A 21,303-nucleotide genomic window follows, 5' to 3' on the forward strand; every position below is an offset into this window, starting at 1 on the left:
TGGCCACGAAGAGCAATGGGGAAGCCGACAGACACATGACGGGGCCACATAGGATGGAATAACCAAGCTCTAGGCTGGACACTACAGAGTCACCTTAACTTTAAATGCCTCCTAACCAACTTCATATTTTGAGTGCACATTCGGTTGTCATTCAGTGCCACAGGCTGAGCACTATAGGCAGCAAGGAAAATACATTGCAGGTGAAATGCAGCAGAGTAATAAGTCTATCCCATGAGACCCACCAATATACAGAAAAGTTAGACTAAGCAAAATAGCCTGGTGACTACTGACCTATGGGCTAAGCAGGAGCATCAGACCAGTCCACAGGAGGTTCAGGACAGAAGAGACAAACAGTGTATGGGGAAGGAAAAGCTGCATCACCCTGGATCCATTTTCACTCCCCACTGCACAGGTGCTAATCTGGATAGCTCTTTGCAATCTACCTTCCCTCCCTGCCCCCTGGCAGGAACGCCCTAATGAGGCAACTGGAACAACAGCTGGTTGAAAATATTCCAACTGAACAGTATGCTGATTCCATAAAATGGAAATATTTCATGGCAATATATAGCTTGTCCCTTTTGTCAACAAAATACCATTGAGACATTTCCTTTAGACTAGGTCCAAGCACTGTGTTTTGATTTGAGAAGGCAGATAATATACAGATAAAAGTCAAAACATTAGAACACAGCACTCCGAGGTCCTTTCGATATTTCCAAAACTCAACTTCTGTTGAAATTTAGTTTTGTGGGAATTTTCGAAGTTCTGATTTTTTGTCCCCTGTGTGCGACGAAATTACATTACAAAGTGTTGGAATTTCACAGCCTGGAAATTGTGCTTTTTGACCCACGCTAGCTGGAATACAGTCATGGCAGCAACTCACGCACCTAGGGCTATCAGCTCAGGGAGCAGCTCACTAGGCCAAGCCTCGGGTATCTGCCTCCCCGGCAAAGCTCAGCTCTGAGAGCACATTCCTGAACCAACAATTGGTGCCCCAATGTCGAGCAGCATGGAGCCTGTCAAGGAGTGGGGCAAGCAACAGGAAGGGAAGAGAGGAAGGATGGTTGTACACAGCGGCTGTGGAATTGGAGTCAGGGCACTGGGGTCAGTTCAGCTCCTGGCACTGCCAGAGACTCACTGTGTAACCATAGGCAAGTCATTTCACCGCCACGCCTCAGTTTCCCTGTTACATGGGGATCGATTGTGAAGTGCCCAGCTTTTGGAGTGACGAGGGCCAGAGCAGAGTCAAAGGTAAGTGAGTTGAATAAGGGACACTATCAACACGCGGTATTGTGGCCGACGAGATATGAAACGCTGCATGGGTTGGTGCTGGTGCTCGCAGGCCTGCAGATCTCCTGCCTGCGTGGCAATGACAGGCAAGCAATAGTTTTGCTCAAGGCATGGCTGTTTCTTGCCAGCTCTCTGCCTTTGAAGCTACTGGAGCATCTGCTGTGCGCGTCTTTTTTGCAATTTCTTACTGTGCCATATGCCATAATGTCAAAACAATACCATTTGCACACACACTCAGGCCTCTTTCCAATTTCTGCCCTGCCTCGCTCCCCAAACGGAGCAAGTGTTCCCGGGCGCCAGGTTAGCTCAGGGCTTAGGACTGACTGCAGCGCAGTTAGCAATAGCCAAGGGGGTTGTATGGCAGTGAAGAGCAAAGGAAAAGGAGCCTTAGAACAGCTCTTGAAGACTCTTGGTAAGGCCCATAAATGAAAAGCTATGTAGCTTTCATACGCTGCCACCTAGTGGGCCAAAAATTATACATCAAACTACCAGTATACCTCTACCCTGATATAACACAAATTCGGACAGAACGCGGTAAAGCAGCACTCCGGGTGGGGTGGGGGCTGGGAGGGGGTGTGTGCTGCACGCTCCAGCGGATCAAATCAAGTTTGATATAACACAGTAAGATATTTTTGGCTCCCGAGAGCAGCGTTATATCAGAGTACAGGTGTATATTTAAATATATGGTATGAAACGCGCAGCAGCTGTTCTCTCTCTTGGACCAAGGCTGTTCAGAGCCAGGCAAGAGGAATGAGGCAGTGTAAACTAGGGTGACCAGACAAGTGTGAAAAATCGGGACGGGACGGGGGGGTAATAGGGGCCTATATAAGAAAAAGCCTCCAAAATCAGGACTGTCCCTATAAAATCAGGACATCTGGTCACCCTAGCGTAAAAGCAATTGGTACCTTTCAATCATTCCCTGTTGTCCACTGCATCGTGAAGCCTCTTGAAGGCTGTAGGCAACTGCCCATGACACTAGTCTGTTGGGGGAACAATTATATACTTTGAAGCCCTTTGAACACACTCTGGTTCCATTCGTTTCTAACGGCACATGATCTGAATGGGTCACCTGCCCCAGCAACCACAGACTTCCTGTGTGACCATGGGCATTCACCTGCCTCTGACCCAGTCTTAACAATGGAATCAGTGCCTTGATTCTGCTTTCTCCCTCTTGCCCCCACAACCTCCACCAGCATCAGATCTCATGGCAAGTGTGCTCACGACTATAAAACGTCTGCCTTTGCCCCAGGCAGAGAAGGATATTTGCTGGAGCACTGCTCTGACACAAGAGAGGTCCGTCCCCAAAGAAAGAAAAGTCCCCAATGGTCCTATTCAACACATCAGGTTTATTTAATATCTTTCTGCATTTTTGACATGAGATGTGCCAGGATCTCAGGACCATTAAGTCTTATCTATAGAAAAAATAAACTCATTAATCTCCTATAGCAAAAAACTTTCTCCTCCCCACACAGAACATACATGCAAACTACAGACATCCAGGGCAGGACCTGTCACATATTCATAGCCTTCTACTCAATACAAATGTAACAGAGCCTCTCAAAGTCATACAAAAATCAGTTACTTATGAGAAATGCTGTTATCCATATAGCCAACAGGGTGTGTGTAGTTTATTACACAATCACAATTGATACAATAGCTACAAATTATAGTTTTAGTGTCTTGTATAGTGCAATATTTCCAAACTTTTCAAGGAAACTTAAAGGGGAGCAGAGATTTGTTGTTTAACAAACAATTTCAGGCCTGTGATCTAACAGGACATTGCGTTTATCTAAGAAAAACAATACTGTGTCATATCTTAAGCTACAATAATCTGTTACAGGTCAGTGTCATGGCCTTTCAGTCTATACGATGGTTAACAAGTGATCACTTTCACAAAATCAAAAACGGTGTTTACTGCTCTCTATAAATTCTCCATATTCACTCAACTTAGCAGATGCTTCTTCTTTCATTAATAGATCAGTTCATTCCTACAGAATAGAGTTCACACAGAAAAAGTCCCTAACACAGGAGCATTTGAGATGCATTTTCCAGCAATAGTTCTCAAGTAGAGAAGGCTTATTCCCTTGAAATTCACTGTCGATTAAAATGAAAGAAGAGAAAACATGACGGGCATTCGGATGCTCTTGTTTGAGGAGTTCCAGCTGGGAGCATTTTCTGGTCTGCTTTCTATTTCCTGTCTCTCACCAAGGATTCAGAGGGCCTGCCCAACACCCTGGGGACCATTCCGGTGCTGAGACTTGTGCTATGCAAAACATGCCTGGGTTGGATCCCCTGCCATTCATACCTATTGAAAAGATCCTGAAGATGAGGTAGCCTTGCATTGTAGCATCTGCTGCTGGGCAACTTGCACAGCGATGCTTTTGTTGGATCCGCCTAGGTATTGCAGAGAGTAGGATTTGTTAAAACCACAAACACACCCACCCCTCATATGCTAAGAGGAAGAAAGGAAGGCGAGGGGAAAGCTGTCAACCTCGGCACGAGATCCTTTTAGCTGGGCTGCAATAGGCAGAGTGAAGAGTTAAATACAATAATTATGTTCCTGAACATTAGAGCATACTGTGCTTTCCAGAAATCCACACAGCACAAGGGAACACCTGAGAGAAAGCAGCGTCCTTTCTCCATGAAACATGGAGAACTGCTAGGCTGAGACAGGATCCGCTCTGGCTGTAAAATGTCAGAGGTGCAAAGCAGCAGGCCTAACGAGGTTTGACAGGACAGTCTCTATATTTCATCATTAAAAAAGAAGTGGAAATGGCCAGCAGGTGGGAATCTCACATATACACACAAACACACTCCCTCCCTACTGAAAAAGACTCTTCATAACCACCAGCTAAAAAGCTGAATGCAGCAGGTGAGCAGAAGCTAATAAAATAAGGCCAAAAATATTACAAATAAATAGTTTGGCAAGCAAACATCACTGGGCTTTGGAGAGGCCAAGTCGGGGTTGCAAATGGGCTAAAGCAGACACCTCCATAAGGGAGAGAGAAGGTAAACTGAACTATGAAATTTACATCTCTGAGCAAGAGGTGAACTTCCCAGCGGAGGCGTTTTAAAATAGGTTATTGGCAGCTTGATGCATTCCAAGCATTAAAGATGACTAGGGAAGATGCATTTAATGACACTGACAGAGTCGAACGCTATACAAGTGCCACTGTGCTTCCTGGTCACTTGTAAGATGAAAATAAAATAAAGTTAAACCTTGCTCTGATTTGCTTAAAAGCAGAAAGTGTTCCCTCTCCTCCAACACACAGAACTGGCAAGGAGCCAGCAGCACTGCGACTGCCTCTGCATTCCAGCCTCTGCGTCGGTTCTTTGAGCTCCTACTCTACAGCATTTTGAAACGGTCTTGGAGAGCGGAAGGTTGATTTTTCTGCCATTAGGGCTGTTGCTCCTACACACGGGCAAGCTGTTTGTTTTCACAGGAGATGAGCACGCCGGCCTTGCCTGTGCATGGGACCTCAGGACGTCATCACTGCAAAGCTTTGCCAGAGCGAAGGGACTAAAGGAAGGCGCACAGTCAATGCAGCTGACTGCCGGCTAGCCTCCTAGTACTTCAGCAACGCTTCCACCGTCGCCTTACTTCGAATGGCGCCACCCAAAGGAACAGCTGGGCCATCTCCTAGGAAAGGAAAAAACCCTCCTGCACGACAGCAGCTAACTTGGACTCCACATCACGGCCCAGGCCCACTGGCTGCTGGGTCCAGACTGGGGTTTTCAGTGCTACTTTAATGCTCTCTCCGGGTTTGATTTTAAATAATAGTTTACATGACGACAAGCGTATTGGATCCGACCCAGCACTGCCCTAGTGCTGCAGGACTGCTTAGACAGATCCCGCAGCTGCCTAGCCCAGGAGCTCTCCCTGTGAACCTCTAATACCATTTGCATATATTTGTCTTGGAGCTGACCAAGCCGCTTCACACGAAGGGCCGTGTCCCGCGTCAGCTGGGGCCGACCCCAGGGGCCAAAGCAGCTACGAGAGCTCAAAGCCTGTGTTCATGCTGATGGCGTAACGCAGCTTCTCGCGCAAGACGCTCTTCTTGCTGTAGTTGGGAAGCTTGAGCAGGTTAAAACAGGTAGAAGAGGTGGGGAGCCGGCCGCCTGGCTCTTTCTTGCGTATGGTGAAGAAGCCCCTTAGCACGCTGCCCAGCGTGTCGCCAGTGTCCTGGGAACAGAGGGGGAGGCAGGTTACCCCGCACTGCTCCAGCACCTCTGGCAGAGCACTCTGCAGCCAGGCACAGCATTAAGGAGGGAGGCATTATCCTGACACCAAGGCAGGGAGACTAATACACAGTAAGCCTGTGGAGGAAGCAGGGGAATCGGAACCCAGTAGTCCTGTCTCTCAAGGCCCCATCTAGCACTAAGGGGTAACTTCTCCTTGGTGAAACTCAGCCGTGATTGACCCTGCAGACAACACAAAACCCAACAGCAGCAAAGACTCAGGAGGGGAGCACCAAAGTCAAGTGACCCAGAGCGGCTGCAGACCACAAGGGGAGGTACTAACCTGCAGGCAGGCCACAGGGGCATGGGCATGAAAGGGTGTGGGGGGAGCTGAGTGCACCACATTAAAGGGCGTATGTTTTCATCTTGTCTCCTGAACGCTGTCTGACGGACACTTTCTATGCGCTGGTGCTTTCTAGTTGCTGCAGGGAAGGGGTGGAAGCAGGGCAGGGATGGGAGGAGCTCTGTAAAAGGCCTCGGGCGGGGGGATCTCCAATGCATAAAGGTTGGAGAAGCGTTGTTCAGATTATTCTGGCCACGTACCTGATCGTCTGAGACTTCTACACAGCGGATGGAGAAAGGAGGCTTGAGGTAGGCAAAGCCCAGAAGCGGAGGCCGGGAGCAGCTGGTAACAAACTAAAACAGACATGGTTAAAGAGTGGCTATTGTTGATCATTAGAGCAACACGGCTTGGAAACTAAAACCAGGCGTGTCTTCTCAAGGAACTGTTCGCTCATTGCCCTGCACCATTCGACTGACTGTTCTAATGATAAATCACATTTAAGCTACTCTGGGAGTTGATGTCTGCAGCATCCAACCCCCACTGCAGGTTACTGTGGCTCCTCATCAGTCGTTCTTCCCCTGAGACAAGTGGCGATACCTAAGCAGGGATATTCCCCGCGATACAAAATCATTTAAAGGATCCCTCCTTCCACTGTGGAGGGAAGAGGGGAGTGTCAGAACTCCAGGGCTCAGGCCTTTCATTGTTCTCTCTGCCACTCAAGCCACGTCAACACTTACTGGTAGATGGCCTGCAACCAATGCAGCGGATGTCGATATAGCAGGCCTAATGAAGATCTGCTCTATCGACAGCAGAGCGCTCTCCAGCTGACTCTGGTACTCCACCCGTACGAGAAGAGTACGGGAAGTCGACGGGAGAGCATCTCTATTCCCGTAACTGGAGTAGCGTAACTTAAGTCAACTTACCGCGGTTGTGTAGACAAGGCCCCAGGAGAAGGGGTTTATGAGCACAAAGAGCAGTTTTGCTTGTCTAGACGATAATGGAAAGATGACCAGCGCCCCCACTACAAGGCGACAGGTTGGGTGCACTCTACCAGGAGGGGAGCTAGGAGACACTTACCTTTAGAAACATCGCTCTCTCCTCGGGGCTGAAGTCATTGGCTAGGATGTCCCAGAGCCAGATAATGACCCTGTGACTCCCATGGAAGCCACCATAGTACACAGTGTGTTTCCTGAGGAAGGAGAGAATGCAATATGCTTACGTTTCACTGCACCAAACAAATCACAGCTTCCTGATTAATGAATGGCTGCATCTCACTCTAGACAGAGCTTAAATCCACAGCTTAATCACAAAGGGAGCTTGAATTGCTAGCGTTCCCTGAAGCCTACATCCATTTACTGCAAACTGCTTCAAAAGCATTGGAGAGGGAAGAATGAAAGTCTCTCTAATCCTACGGTCCTGCACTGGCTCCTGGGAAAGACTCTTTCCTTGCTCTATTTGCTAATACTTTCTCCAGTCGTCTTTGAAATGACATCCAGTTTGTCCCTCGCCTTTTAATTTGAAGAAGTTAATAAAAGGCTGGAATGGAGCTAATTTCCATGCACCAAACCTCAGAATAACATTGCTCTCTAACAGCATAACTGGCCTGTTGGATAGCAGAACCAGATGACTGAATCGCTCACTTACTTTAAGTCCTCTAGGTCAATTTCAGCATTGTCACCAGATATGAGCCGCTGTAACTCAGGTGCAGAAAACATCCGAATCCATTCGGGCTTAATTATCGACCTGAAGCCGCTAATGAGCGCAGCCGTCTGACTTTTTATCTGCGTGTGCATCCGAAAATGAGCCATGAGATGGATGTAGCTGATTCTGTCCAAGATAAGGAGGAAGGAAATCAGAGGCACCAAGCAGCTGAGAACACCCAGCACACGAGCACTGGCCTGGCACTCTTCTAGTTTACAATGCACTGCTTAAAAGGAACGCGGGACCTGATCCAGGGCTCACTGAAGTCGATGGAAAGACTCATGACCATTGACTTCAATGGGTGGTCGGTCAGGTTCCTGGAGCACATTTCACTCCTGTGGGTGAGCAGGCATGCAAAGACGGAGACTTCTTCCAACTCAGCTTCTGTGCAGAACTCTCCACAATTTTTTCAGCCAAATTACTGACACCCAAAATCATTTAATCCGTGTGTCTGGGCAAACCCTGCACAAGCAGCGTATTTGTAAGGTCTTACAGCAGCTGTTTTCTCCATCCTGTCGGGGTCTGACAGCCCCTCTCAACACTGACACAGGGCTTTCAATAATGCTGAGCACTTACAATATGCACATTGTCAAAGCACTGGCCATATATTATCTAGCTGCTGTTGAACAGCTCCTTAGAACGACTGGGTTTATTTTTCATAAAAACAATTTTCCTCCAAGCATTGTAGATGCCACAAGAGACTCATAAGACAAATACAGCCTGCTTTGGAGAGCCCTCATCTGGAGTCCAAGGGATTCAGACTTTGCAATATCTTGAAACAGAAGTTTTCCGAGATGCAGTAGTTAGTGAAAGGGGGGAGGGCGGTCTATCAGAACCCACCAGAACCACAATCTCTGCAGATATCCATACAGCCAGCTATTTTACTTCCATTCCCTCCCCTGCCCACATTAGACACCAACCCTCCTAACCTGGCTACCTTTCTAACCCAAGCTAACTCAAAGCCCATGACAAGAACAGTTCTGGATTGCCTCCATTATTCCTTTATTTATTTATTTATTTTTTTTCCCCAGTTTTCTTTCCCCAGCTGTGTCTGTGTGTTTGTTCAAAATTATGTGTGTAGTGAGCACAGTGACACACAGGACTTTCGACTTTCTTCCTGACCAGCCTTCTGACAAGCAAAAAGATATTCCTTTCAGCTGGGAACTTGCTGATCTGATCTCGGAGGAAGATAAAGATTGGGAACACTCAGTTGTAAAGTGCAGCTGAGGCAGATGAGTCTTCAGGTTAAACATAGCCCTGACTTGCTGTTAAAGAGCATGCTGCAGATTAAGATTTTAGACACACATCTGCATAATAGAGATTTAATTGGTGAAGGGGGATGGGGATTGAGGAACAAAAGAGGTGGCAGGGCTTGGTTTTTAGTTTCACAGCTGACGTTTATGATAACTATCTAAAGCTGGTTATCTGTGAAAATAGCTCCAGGGTCTGGTCTCTGATTTCCTGTGTCTAAGCACCACTGTCTACTGCATTTGAATTCATCACTGTGTTTTCTGAAGAACAGCGTTTTATACAACTGCCACACGCTATCATTCTGAGAGAATCTGCCTGCTCCAACGTCTTTGAGCATCTGTGCCCTCTGTGTTCAAGACCGTGTGCCTGAATTGCTTTGAATCCATCTGTCTGTATCTTAAATCCCTACAAATATCACAGACTGTGTGCCTTTGACTAAAGAAGTGCTGTTTCAAAAAGTAAATTGTCAATTCTTATTTTGCAAATCGAATTGAATACAATTTCTGCCGATGAAGTGTAACCAGTAAATTCTATTAAGATATTTATGGGCTCTTTCTACTCCAAATCCATCTCAATCTATTCCAGATGCAAGCCCAAGAAACCAGAATGAAGTATTTTACAGTGATGACCTTACAAATCTAATTGCCATACTTACTTATTTTCATTGGTAACAGGAATGGTCTTCCCTCCAGGAATAAGTTCATGGCAAACAAGCTGAGGGAAGAAATCATTATATTGCTAATTACTGCCTGAAAACTTCACTGGATGGAGAAGCCTTTCAGAAGGTGGGACTTACCATAAAATAATTACTTACTTTTACAATAAAACATTAGGATTTAAATGTTAAACAATAATCCCATTTCTACTCCCAATCAGCGTTTCATTTCAACACGAGCACAGCAACTGAACAGTAGGGAATTTGCCAATAGAGCCAGCTTGTCACCTTTCCTCCATTACCATCTACCATGAGCATTCCACACAAAACACATTCAAAGAACCATAAGGTGAAAAGTGAAGCCATCAAAAGCCAGGAAATGGGCCAGCTTAATTCTGTCTCCTTCCAGTGCAGTCCAGTCTGTAATCATGATCACAAATTCTTCTGCAGGTCCCTCCTCTCATTCAGGCCCTGATCCAAAGCCCAGGGAAGTTAACAAGAAGACTCCTATTGAGTTTGATGGGCTTTGGATTGGGCCCTCAAGGCACAGGATGGAGAGGGTTCCATGAACAATGCTGCCAGTCGGCATTTTTTACCTTCCATAGTCACTGCATGGTCCAATGCCTGGTTTACCACACACCGGGCAGAGGACAAAAGAGGGACATTCCTCTCTCTTTAGGCCCATCACCGTAGAACCTGGGAGCTTCACATACCCTAAAGAATTTATCTTGGCCACACCCCTGGGAGGTAGGGAAGTACTATTCCTATAGCACAGATGGGGAATGCAGGCAGAGAGTGAATAAGGGACTTGCCCAAGGTCACACCGGGAGCGTGGCAAAAGGAAAGAACCAGATCCTCCTGGCTCCCAGCCCAGGGCTTTAACTTCAAGAACATCGTCCCTCTTCCAGCAGACATCAGTCTCATTCACAACACATCACACAATGGCAGAGAACGAGGCAAAGATGCTCAGGACCCCAGATGGATTCCTGAAACACACTGCCTTGTTCTCTGTCCAACGTGCAAAATGAATGAGGCCTGGGTCCTCCTTCCGCATGCACCCATCTACCTTCTCTCACACCAAAGGAGCAAGACTGCTTTGCAGTCCTGCTTCCTCCCATTCCCCTTCACTAATCTTAGGCCAAGGTAAAGTATTGTCAATGAATGTTACTAAGCTAAACACGGCGGGCAGCATCACTGCAGCACTGGCAGTCCAGTAGGAAGCCGCATTACATAATCCAGTGCACAGGTTCAAAGTCATTAAAAAAAACCGAAAACTTGTAATAACTGATCTAACCAGTTTTCAACAAACCACCAAAAGGCAGTGCAACCTAGTGACCACCATATCCCTGCCAAATTTCAACTTTCCACCAAAAACTTGCTAAATAAAAAAGTATACAAAGGAAAAAGTCTCTCTTTTTCCACTCGCTGTTTCTTCAAATGGGGGGAATCCTTCTGGATCACACTTTCCAAATAATTCACTTTCAGAACAGGAACAAGCCTGCCATATTTCAGCCACAAAAGTACCAGGCTAACAAATTTAGAAGCAACTGAAAGTGACTCCTTTGGAGTATCTGCATCACAGATCTGAAACGGCCTGTAAGAATCCAAAGGAGAAGTATAACAGAATAAAGTGCACCTCATGTCATCAAGCTGCTATGCAAACAAAACTTGGAAAAAGTGGTTGCTTCTAAACAACCACAAACACCTCTTGGGAAAACACTGAGACTATTCCATGTAGAGTGCATTCTGCCAGCAGGTCAGCTTGCACATGGGTTTCCTTCCTCTGTCCTGCACAAGACACTATCAGTAAAATAAGAACATAATTTTTCAGGAGCCAGTTTAACCCACAGTGAGGAATGCCTGAATTCATAATTCTCTATTTGGGGCACCAGAGGATTTCCCACAGTAATGGACAGTGATGTGTTTGGAGCACCAGAACTGGTTCCAATTGAAACCTCTCTCTGAAAACATCAGACAGGCAGGATGAACACACCAGGTGAGCTGGAGTCACTCACTCAGGACAGCTGCTAGAAATTTACAACCAAAGGCTTGGAATCTCCTATCCCAGTCACCAAGAAAACAGGCTGCCTGGGCACAGAAGCCTGCTTGTAACTCTGAGCAGGTCTGAGGAAATTAATAGAAAGAAAGAAAGAAAGCAAGAAAGCAAGAGAGAGAAACAGAAAGAAGGCTAAATATGAAGGGGAAACTAGCACAAAGATGTGTATGGCCTACCTGACCCATCACATCTTCGTCATAGGAGAGCGTTAAGCCCAAGTCGCTGATATCTCCATCGTAGCGCTAATGGAATGACAGAGGAGATGAACGGGGGTCAATGCACAACGACTGAGAACAACAGCTTAGCACTTACAGACCGCCCACCCTGGAAGGGATCCTCGCAAATGCTCTACACTGAGGCAGAGAGGATATGTGACTGTCTCAAGGTAACAGAGGCCGTCAGCGTATGAGCTGGGACTAGAAGGCAGAAATTCCTGGCTCCCAGTCCTGTGTTTAGATCACTAGAGCACCTTCCCCTCCCTGCTTTACATGGAGCAAGAAATCCCACACCCTCCACTGCCACCTACTTTTAGACTCAACATTCACTCCTACAAGCGCAAGTATTTTCATAGCTAACATGAGCATTGGCTCACAGGAAGGGGGCATTTATTAGACGCAGCAAGCCTAATATTTCTAACAGCAGCCAGACAGAGAAATACCTCTCCTGAACACAAGAGGAACCAAGTATTTTAGTGTCTGTGGACATTATTAATACGCAGCTCCTATATAGTGCTGCTCATTCACAGATCTCAATATGCTTTACAAAGGAAGTCACTCATCATCCCCCGTTTACTGATGGGGAAACTGAGGCACAGAGCAGGGCTGTGACTTGCCCACGGTCACCCAGCAGGCTGTGGCAGAACTGGGAACAGAATGCAGCTCTCCCAAGTCCCAGTCCAGGGCTCTACCCATTAGGACACACTACTTCATTTAAAAGGGCTTTTGGAATTAACCTGGCAGGCAAAAAGTTTACATCCACCCCGCTGGCATCACCATTTAGACCTCTGAGCAGTACATTACAGTCAAGTGGGGATATGGGGAACATATTGCTCAAACCTTAATCGAGGTGAGGTTTTTGTAGAACTCGGAGTCGAGAGAGGGAAGTTCATCCACAGAGCTGTAAAAGCTACTGTGACGGTGCCCAAGCAGCTGACTCAAGAAGAAGGACGCAAAGGGAACATCCACAACTATTCCCTGCAATTAACAGGAGAGAGAACATGTGAGCACCCCACTTGCACTAGCTATGTGCATCGTCTCTAGTCGCCAGTCCTACAGGACAAACAGCAAGCTTCTGGCTTGTACACAGACACAAAGTACAGCTTGGCCACCCAAACAGCTCACGTCCTCTTAAGAGACTCATCACTTTGCAGCCCCTTCCCTAAGGGGTATCTCTGGGATTTGGAAGCATCATCTCATGGGGGGAAGGTCATGTTCTGCCTCTCTATAAGCTCCTGGCATGGGAAGTTCTCAAAACACTTTACAAATATTAACGAACCTTCAACAACAGCCCCTCGTGATAAGCAGCAGATACTGCCCTACTTTCAAGATCAGGAAGTGAGTGGGGAAGCAACATGCTGATAGTGACCCAGTGAGACTCTGGTGTAGAAGGGAAGAGAACCCAGGAATCCTGACTGCCACTGCCTTGCTCTGAACACTGGCCTGGATACACTACTCCAAGTATGGATACAGATTCAGAGAAGCTCTGCTCACACCAAAGCTGCTTCTGAAGCAGGTTGTGGGGACCTCTCTATGAGTAGAGTGGCTACAGACTACCAGCCCCATGGGATGTACCTATTCCTATTCCTCCCCAAACCAATGAGCTCCTGGAGAAGGTGAATCCATCCCGTTCAAAGAGATGGCACTGTGAGTATGGAGATAACGGATGTGCTGGCATTAATGCAGCGGCTTGAGCCGCTGCCACCTCACCATGCACAGAGATGAAGAGCGTCAGAGCAGTGGGTGTGCAGGGGGGCAAAGACCAGGACATAGCCAAGTGCTCTTCTAGAGCTGCAGATATTAGAAGTGGCTTGCACCAGTCTAACCCTTCCCTCAGTGCCCAACAATCACCTCTCATCTAGTCCCACGTCATTTAGGTGCTTCCACCACTTCGTTTGGGAGATGATTCATTCTCCTTATATTTAGCTCAAGTTGTCCCTTTAATTCCACCTCTTGGTTTTCACTTTGACTTTCAAACACACTCGCTTTTGGAAGTTAGAAAACAAAATTTGTTTCCCTCATGGCTCCATCCTTTTCCAGCTGGCAAACACCATGGTCTGGCCTGTCTTTGGAAAGCAGTGCCACATTACTACTCCTCGACAGTAGATCCACGAGCAGCAGCAACTGTGGCAGCAAAGGGAGCCCACGTACTCTGACTCTAGCCATTTCTTTTATGCTTTGTAGCTACAGAGTGAATTTTTCAGTTGGATATTTAGGCATATTTCACCTACTCACCCCCTTGCCATCGCAGGGGCCTCGGGCACTGGTGGCACCTGTCTCCCCTGATCTCTGCCTGGGGCATACAACAGTTCAGAGTCCCTTGAAGACTAAAATGCCTTGGTTTAACTAAAGTCATTGGCTCAATCTAGGGGCACGTGGGTGAAATCCAATGACCTGAGACATATGGGAGGTCGGATCTCCTGGTCTCCTCTGGCTCTAAACTGCACGAAGCAAGGCCACCAAAGCTGGCATTTTCAAAGGAGACCAAGGGAGCTGAATGTCAGTAGGATTTGGGCACCTAATTCCCTTTGAGAGTCCCAGCCCAACAGGTCTATTGCAAGACAGCATTACTCTTACAGGTCATTCCTCTAGGCCATTCTGCCCTCCTCACCCTGCCAGGGCACACCAACAGAATGCAATGCCCTCCTACAGTTTGCCTGCACATCCCCAGGGCTGTGACAAGGTGTGTGGGAGCAACGCTACCCCAAAGTGGGAGACATCCACGTGCTGGCCTCCTTCGGCTTACCTCATACACAGCCTTCCCGAGCATTTTTCCCACAAACTCAAAGAGCTGGAGATAGTTCTCGTGGATGTAGGATGTCGGGGATGGATACAGCCTCTCGTCGCCGCTGGTTGTCTACACAAACAAAATGATGAGACAAGACATCAGTATTGTGAACAACCAGAGCCAGTTTTCACTCGTCATTTCAGATTGGGGAGTGGTCAGAGCCTATTTTCTACAATTCAGCATCAGTACCTTAAAGAGGTTGAGTGCAGGGTCAAACACCTTCTTTATGATCTCCTCCAAGAACTCTTTGAAAACACCATCTTGATCAATACCAGCCTCATCGACACCCAGGTCATTCACAAACTTCACTCGGATAACTCCCTTCATGAGGTTCTGGGTCAGCGGCCTTAGTTGTTCGTATCCATCCTGCCCAGGTGAGAATTGCCACACATTAGCCATGCAGAAGGACACACATGTCTTCACAAACATGCAACACTGACAGGTGGTTGCACTGGGACATAAATGGTACACCGGCACATTACATGGGAGTTTACATTCACGAAGACAGTGACAAACTCTTGTGTTAATGCCACAGATTTGGGGTCAGAGCAGCAACGTGCTAAGTTTCCTGAACATACTGTTTCATACAAAGACTGGATGTCACCACATCCAGGATTCCTGGAAAGAAATCTGCCTTCCCTTTGAAGCAGCATTTCAGGCCTGGTCTACACTACGACTTTAAGTCGAATTTAGCAGCGTTACCTCAATTTAACCCTGGATCCGTCCACACGACGAAGCCCTCTTTTTCAGCTTAAAGGGTTCTTTAAAATCAATTTCTTTACTCGACCTCTGACGAGGGGATTAGTGCTCAAATCGGCCTTGCCAGGTCAAATTTGGGGTAGTGGGACGCAATTCGACGGGATTGGCCTCCAAGAGCTATCCCAGAGTGCTCCATTGTGACTGCTCTGGACAGCGCTCTCAACTCAGATGCACTGGCCAGGTAGACAGGAAAAAGCCTGCAAACTTTTGAATTTCATTTCCTCTTTGGCCAGCGTGGAGAGCTGATCAGTACAGGCGACCATGCAGAGCTCATCAGCACGATGTGCACATTGCTTGGCCCGTACTTTGTGAGAAGTCTATGACCATGTCTATGTCCTCATCACTCTTGTCACTGCGCTGCCATCGCCTCCTCACCTGGTTTTGCGCAAAAGAATTGTCTGCCGTTGCTCTGCCGGAGGGAGGGGCAACTGACGACATGGCTTACAGGGAATTAAAAACAACAGAAGGGGTGGCTTTGCATCAAGGAGAAACAGACAACTGTCACACAAAATGTCCCCCTCAATGACTGAACTAAAAACTCTGGGTTTAGCAAGCCATTGATTTCACAAAACAAATCAGGTCAATTTCTTGTTTTGATCCACTCCATCTATCTTCTACATTTTAGGCTGGCAGCTGACGGTGCAGTATGACTGCTAGCCATCGTCATCTCCGGGGTGCTCGCCAGAAGACGGTGTAGTACGATTGCTAGCCACCATCATCTCCTGGCTGCTCGCCAGAACGTCGTGCAGTATGATTGCTGGCCACCGTCTTCTCCTGGGTGTTTAGCAGAAGATGGGAATGACCTGGCTGAGTCACTCCCATGTCTGCCCAGGCGCCCCTAACCGACCTTGACCGAGGTCAGCTAAAAGAGCACCCAGGAATATGACGACGATGGCTATCAATTGTAATGCACCGTCTGCTGCCAAAAGGCAATGAGCAGCTGCTGTGTAGCAATTCAGGCCCACATCTGCCAGCACACAGGAGATGTACGGTGACGCTGAGCTCAGCGGGCTCCATGCTTGCCATGGTATGGCGTCTGCTCAGATAACCCAGGAAAAAAGGCACGAAATGATTGTCTGCCGTTGCTTTCACAGAGGAAAGGAGGGAGAGGTGGGCATGACGACATGTACCCAGAACCACCCACGACACTGCTTTTCCCCCATCAGGCTTTGAGATCTCAGCCCAGAATTCCAATGGGCAGTGGAGACTGTGGGATAGCTACCCACAGTGCAATGCTCCGGAAGTCAATGCTAGCCTCAGTACTGTGGACGCAGTCTGCCAACTTAAGGCACTTAGAGCATTTTGTGAGGACACACACAAATCAACTGTATAAAAACGACTTCTGAAAAACCAATTTCTATAAATTCAACCTAATTTCGTAGTGTAGCCATACCCTCAGAGATGGGACAACTCATTGTGTGGAAAGGGAAACCACCACAGCTAGTGTATTATGGTGTATATATACAATTACAGCTGTACACACCACACACTACAGTTACCTATAGAGGCAACAAGAGGGTAAAGGGACAAAGGAATAAAGCAGGAGACAAGAGAACTGACATGATTATTCAGCAGCTATGCTAAAACTCTTGTTTGACAAATGCGGAGAGTTTTTTTTAGTGTAGCACAGCATCAATTACACATTATCTTATTGTCCATGTGCTCACTAACAGACAAATAAGAGACTTGTGCCTTAGAGAAGACAGCAAATCCTACAATTAGTGAGATTCTAGCACAAATGTGAATTCAAGGGAGCATGAAGTAAAGAACCAAAGCAACTGAGTGGGACCAACTGGTCTTGTATGCACCCCCTAGACCCCTCCCTCCGGGCCTCTGCTCCAGCACATGAGAACATGGCACATTTGAACAGACCCTGACTCAGGAGAGATAAAAGTGGGGACACAGCTAAGTCAGTAATAAATATGTGAGAAAATTGGTAAAAAAAAATAAAATAAATAAATCTGTTGGATGAGGCGATCCCGAGCGGAGTGCTCCGTCTGTTGCTGCAGGTGAAGGCAAGAGATACCACCCACCCCAGAATCTAGCAGGTTTCTGCTGACCCCCATGCTCCAAAGGGGGTATATGCTGCTGCCTGACAATGCAGGCATGTTTTCTCTCTGACAGCGATCAGAGTTTGACATCGAGCTGCAAACCCGTCACTATTCCCTGGATCACTCAGCAAGCAGCAGCGCGTGTATAGAACACAGATGGATGTCAAGTCTCAGGGTCTGATCAAGGCAGAAAAGAGAAACTTTCACAGTTTGTTACAGTTTACTGGAAAAACGGGCAGCACTGCCAGAGTCTCCACTAGGGAAGGAAGAGTTTTTGGTGCCTAAAAGAGCTTTCTACATATGATGCATCCATGACAGCAAAAAGAATGAGCCCTGATCTATTTAAAATGGAGATGAGCATAAACAATGCTGATTCCACCTTTCAATCCTTTCAGCTTCTGTGAGTTGTACAAAGCATGTGTCTGGGACGCAGTACAGCCTTGGCCTGAGCTCACCATTTCACCCATGGTTGGATATTCTGAGGCACTTATTAGTTAACCTTCAACCCGGTAAGGAACAGGATCCCCCACGCCAGATTCCATCCTATCAAACACTAAGGTGACCAGATGAGAGGGAGAAAATATCGGGACACGTGGCCGGGGGGGAGGGAGAAGTGCTGCCGGCAGAGTGAAATATCATTGGGGGGGGCAAGTGTTGCCTGCGGAGCGAAATATCAGGACAAATTGCGTCCCAACCAAAGATCGGCTGGAACGCAGGACAAACACCTAAATATCGAGATGGTCCTGATTTTATCGGGAAGTCTGGTCACCCTATCAAACACACACAGCGCCAGCCAGCCCAGAGCCTAGCCTCGTCAGCACCTAGATGAAGAGCAGCAGGCTAAGCAAACCCATGCAAGTCTGAGGTACTGCTGAGAGGACAAAGGAAGCACTTTGAAGAACTTGTCTCCTCCCCTCAGCATCTGTTCTCAGATTGCTACGTTAGCCCGCGCGGCATTGGGACTCCCCACTACTACTGGATGCCTGAACACCCAGGGTGGCAAAATATGTCCACTCCCATTGGCAACTGGCCAGAAAGTGGTGCTCTACCAGGCCCAGACCCAGGCAAGGTGATCCACGCATTCAGGAATCTCCCCACGCAGTTACTGCAGCTCTTCATACCTAGAATGATCTCCACGCTCACGCCCTTCCCCAACCGTTACAGTAAGAGGCTCATGAGCGCACAAAACAGAAATTCCCAGGAGCACGGACTAGGCAGTGGAACTCACACCCACAAGAATGATCAGGAACCTGACTATGTTCAGAACTGGATACCAACTCATTCCTTGGCCTTAGCTGTTCCTTCAGAAACAAGCAGACACAATACAAACACACACTCAAAATGCTCCTGCAGGCAGGCAAAGAACAGAAAACAGACACTGTTGCTATTTCTACTGTTAAACATGTCCAGATGCTATGGCAAGGCCCCATAGAGGTACCTAGATCAAGACCCGGGCAAGCACTGAACCACACATTCACAGTACAGTCACCAACAAAACCAGGTTTCTGGCTGGTAGATTTGCTTCTGAGGGCCAAGCCACTCACCTCCAGCATGCGTGAGCGGCGGATAGTTATGTGTGTGACGTGAGGTGATGCAGAGCTTGTTTCAACCAGCCCAAGCTTCTCCTTCTCCTTTGTCACCATGTTTCGGAAAAGAAGAACCCTCTAAAAATAAATAAATAAATCCAAGAGAGACCAACAGCATCAGGGTAATAAATCTCCGCACTGCACCTCGTGAAAGGTACACATGCTGCTCACCCACCTGGATAGATATTCAGTACTAGACAGAGACAAATGGAGCAGATAAATACTGTTGCTTTCACAACATCTGCAGTGTAAAGGGGGGAAAATTAGCTAAAGAAAATTATACCCAGGCCTAAATCCTACTTGCCCTACTCATGTGAGCCGACCCACTGAAGTCAGAAACACCTACCCATATATGGCGAGTGGGATCTAGCCCATGCTATCTTTTTTGACATTACACCCCACATAATTAAGCGACAACCTTCTGAGTTTTACTCAGGAAGGTTCCCACTTAGTGTCCATAATGGCTGTGCAGAGAAAAGCCCTCCCTTGAATGCCAGATCCAGCGTGATGCAGTCTACAAAGGGATAGCTTGGTAGGCCTGCATATACCCTGCCCATTGGGCTGACTCCTGCAGCCAAATGGGGCATTGCTGCCAGCTTGAATCAGCAGGGATGAAGGACTTTCCTTCACAAACAAGACCCTCTCTAATGGTAAAGAAGAGATGTTTAACACAATGGAGCTACAGTGGATGCTGGTTATTAGCGATCCTGATATTGACAAATTTTGGTTATTAACAACATTTTGCTGAGAACTGATCCCATTCCACTGACTTTAACGTTAATGGGATTTGGATATTAGCAACTGTCATTCCTCTTACTGACACCTTTTTTCTTGCCGTGAAGCCTCGAGGGCCCCCAGCTCCCGCAGTCGCGGTGAAAAGCCCCAGCTGCAGGCATGTTTGCAGAGCTGCAACTAGAGAAAGCAGCACCTGGATATGCAGAGCTTGGCCCCTGAGCTGCATCTGGGGCTTTGCTGGGGGCTCACACAGCACCTCTCCCTGTGGTCTCCGGGCTGCACCCTACCCTGGCACATCTCAGAGCCCCCAATCCCATGGAGAGCCCCGTCCATGGACAGGCTTGTGTGCGTGCAGCCAGGGAAGGAAGCACTGGGATATGCCAAGCCTGGGCTCCCGGAGCCAGGGCAGGGAGCAGCATAGAGAGCGCAGGGAGAAATACCATACAGCCCTGTGGTCCCCCCAGCACCTTCACTCCCCAGGCAAAGCCTCAGCATCCAGACTGCAGCCCTGCCCTCCCTTCCCACTCTGCAGCATAGGGACTCCTGCATTATCTCCTGTTGGGCAGCCAGTCCCTGGCCATGGGCTGCCCCACACTGCTGTCTCAGGCATGGGCCTTTCACCTATGGCCAACTTTTGGTTACTAGCAAGTTTTTGCTGATAAATGAGAGATTGCTAATAAGCTGCATCCCCTGTATTTTTAAATGGGCTTTTGGGGCATGAATTCAGCACTGGAAAACCTTGGAGACAAGTCCCTTTCATTCACCCACAGGATGGGCAGTAGCAACCACTCTCCTGCCATACAGCACTCAAAGCCTTCCTGCCCAGGTCTCACTCACGTTCTTATGGGGAATGACATGCGGGATGTACTGCAAGAGCAGCTGAGCTCGCTTCTTGTCTTTGTCCAGCTCTTGGAAGAGCACACTGGGTTTGAGGTCCCTGAAAAAGCAAGACACGTATTCGGAGCTCCCTGAGAAACACACAGAGAAAACAGGGCTTCGCAAAATCAGTGGGGATAACATTTTTAAAAGCACCTAAGAGATTTAGGAGCTTAAATCTCTTCTGAAAATAGGACGCAGGTGCTTTTGAAATTTGTACCCTATACAAGTGATACTGAGAATAATCGGTCTACAGAAAAGAGGAAAGCGCCATCACCAGGGACTTTAAATTAAACAAAGTAAACGGAGCATAGGAAACAACCCTGGCAGGGGGCTGCCAGAGTGGAACAATAAGGAAGTTCCACGTCTAACAAAGTGACAGTGTCCAAAATGGTCAAGACAAGAGCCGCTGTGCTGAGAAAGCCATACAATCGTACACGACCCAGCACAAGGATCCAGCACTCACTTCCGCAACCAGTGGTCCTCAGGAGCAAAGCGTCGGCGGCAGTCTCTTTCATACAAGATCATCAGCCAGCCATGAACAGAATGGAACAACTCCAGCGTCTCTCCTTTGGCATTCTCTACAAGACAAACATGAAAGCAGCGTTCAGGGCCTCCTATATACTAGTGGCCAACACGAAGCAGAGAGCCGCTCCTTTCCCCAGCACAAACAAAGGGGGCTAAGCGTTCTCCACTTCCACTGGCTTTAGGGGAATTAAAGGGTCTCAGCCTCTCTCACAAGAAGTGCCCAACATCTGCCAGGATCCAGGCTTGAATCCCTCGGCCCTGTTACTAGCTACTGCAATCAGCACCAGCAAAAG

At 47.7% G+C, this 21,303-nt stretch overlaps 1 protein-coding gene across 6 annotated transcripts in view; it reads right to left on the minus strand.

Annotated features, from left to right (window-relative positions):
• Positions 1-2,613: 2,613 nt before the first annotated feature.
• The window catches only part of UBE3B (ubiquitin protein ligase E3B), a 34,705-nt gene continuing 16,015 nt past the window's right edge, over positions 2,614-21,303 (minus strand). For all 6 annotated transcript variants that reach the window (XM_030582532.1, XM_030582534.1, XM_030582533.1 and 3 more), the window contains 12 exons: positions 20,949-21,063; positions 20,444-20,543; positions 18,830-18,949; positions 14,665-14,841; positions 14,434-14,544; positions 12,528-12,665; positions 11,649-11,714; positions 9,417-9,475; positions 7,454-7,636; positions 6,887-6,998; positions 6,070-6,162; positions 2,614-5,470 (listed from right to left, as the gene is read on the minus strand). In XM_030582532.1, coding sequence (XP_030438392.1) covers positions 5,279-5,470; positions 6,070-6,162; positions 6,887-6,998; positions 7,454-7,636; positions 9,417-9,475; positions 11,649-11,714; positions 12,528-12,665; positions 14,434-14,544; positions 14,665-14,841; positions 18,830-18,949; positions 20,444-20,543; positions 20,949-21,063 — 1,466 coding nt within the window. In that variant the 3' untranslated portion in view covers positions 2,614-5,278. The remainder of the gene's footprint in view (positions 5,471-6,069; positions 6,163-6,886; positions 6,999-7,453; positions 7,637-9,416; positions 9,476-11,648; positions 11,715-12,527; positions 12,666-14,433; positions 14,545-14,664; positions 14,842-18,829; positions 18,950-20,443; positions 20,544-20,948; positions 21,064-21,303) is intronic.

This window comes from Gopherus evgoodei, chromosome 13 (genome assembly GCF_007399415.2).
Source record: "Gopherus evgoodei ecotype Sinaloan lineage chromosome 13, rGopEvg1_v1.p, whole genome shotgun sequence".
NCBI classification, from domain to species: domain Eukaryota; kingdom Metazoa; phylum Chordata; order Testudines; family Testudinidae; genus Gopherus; species Gopherus evgoodei.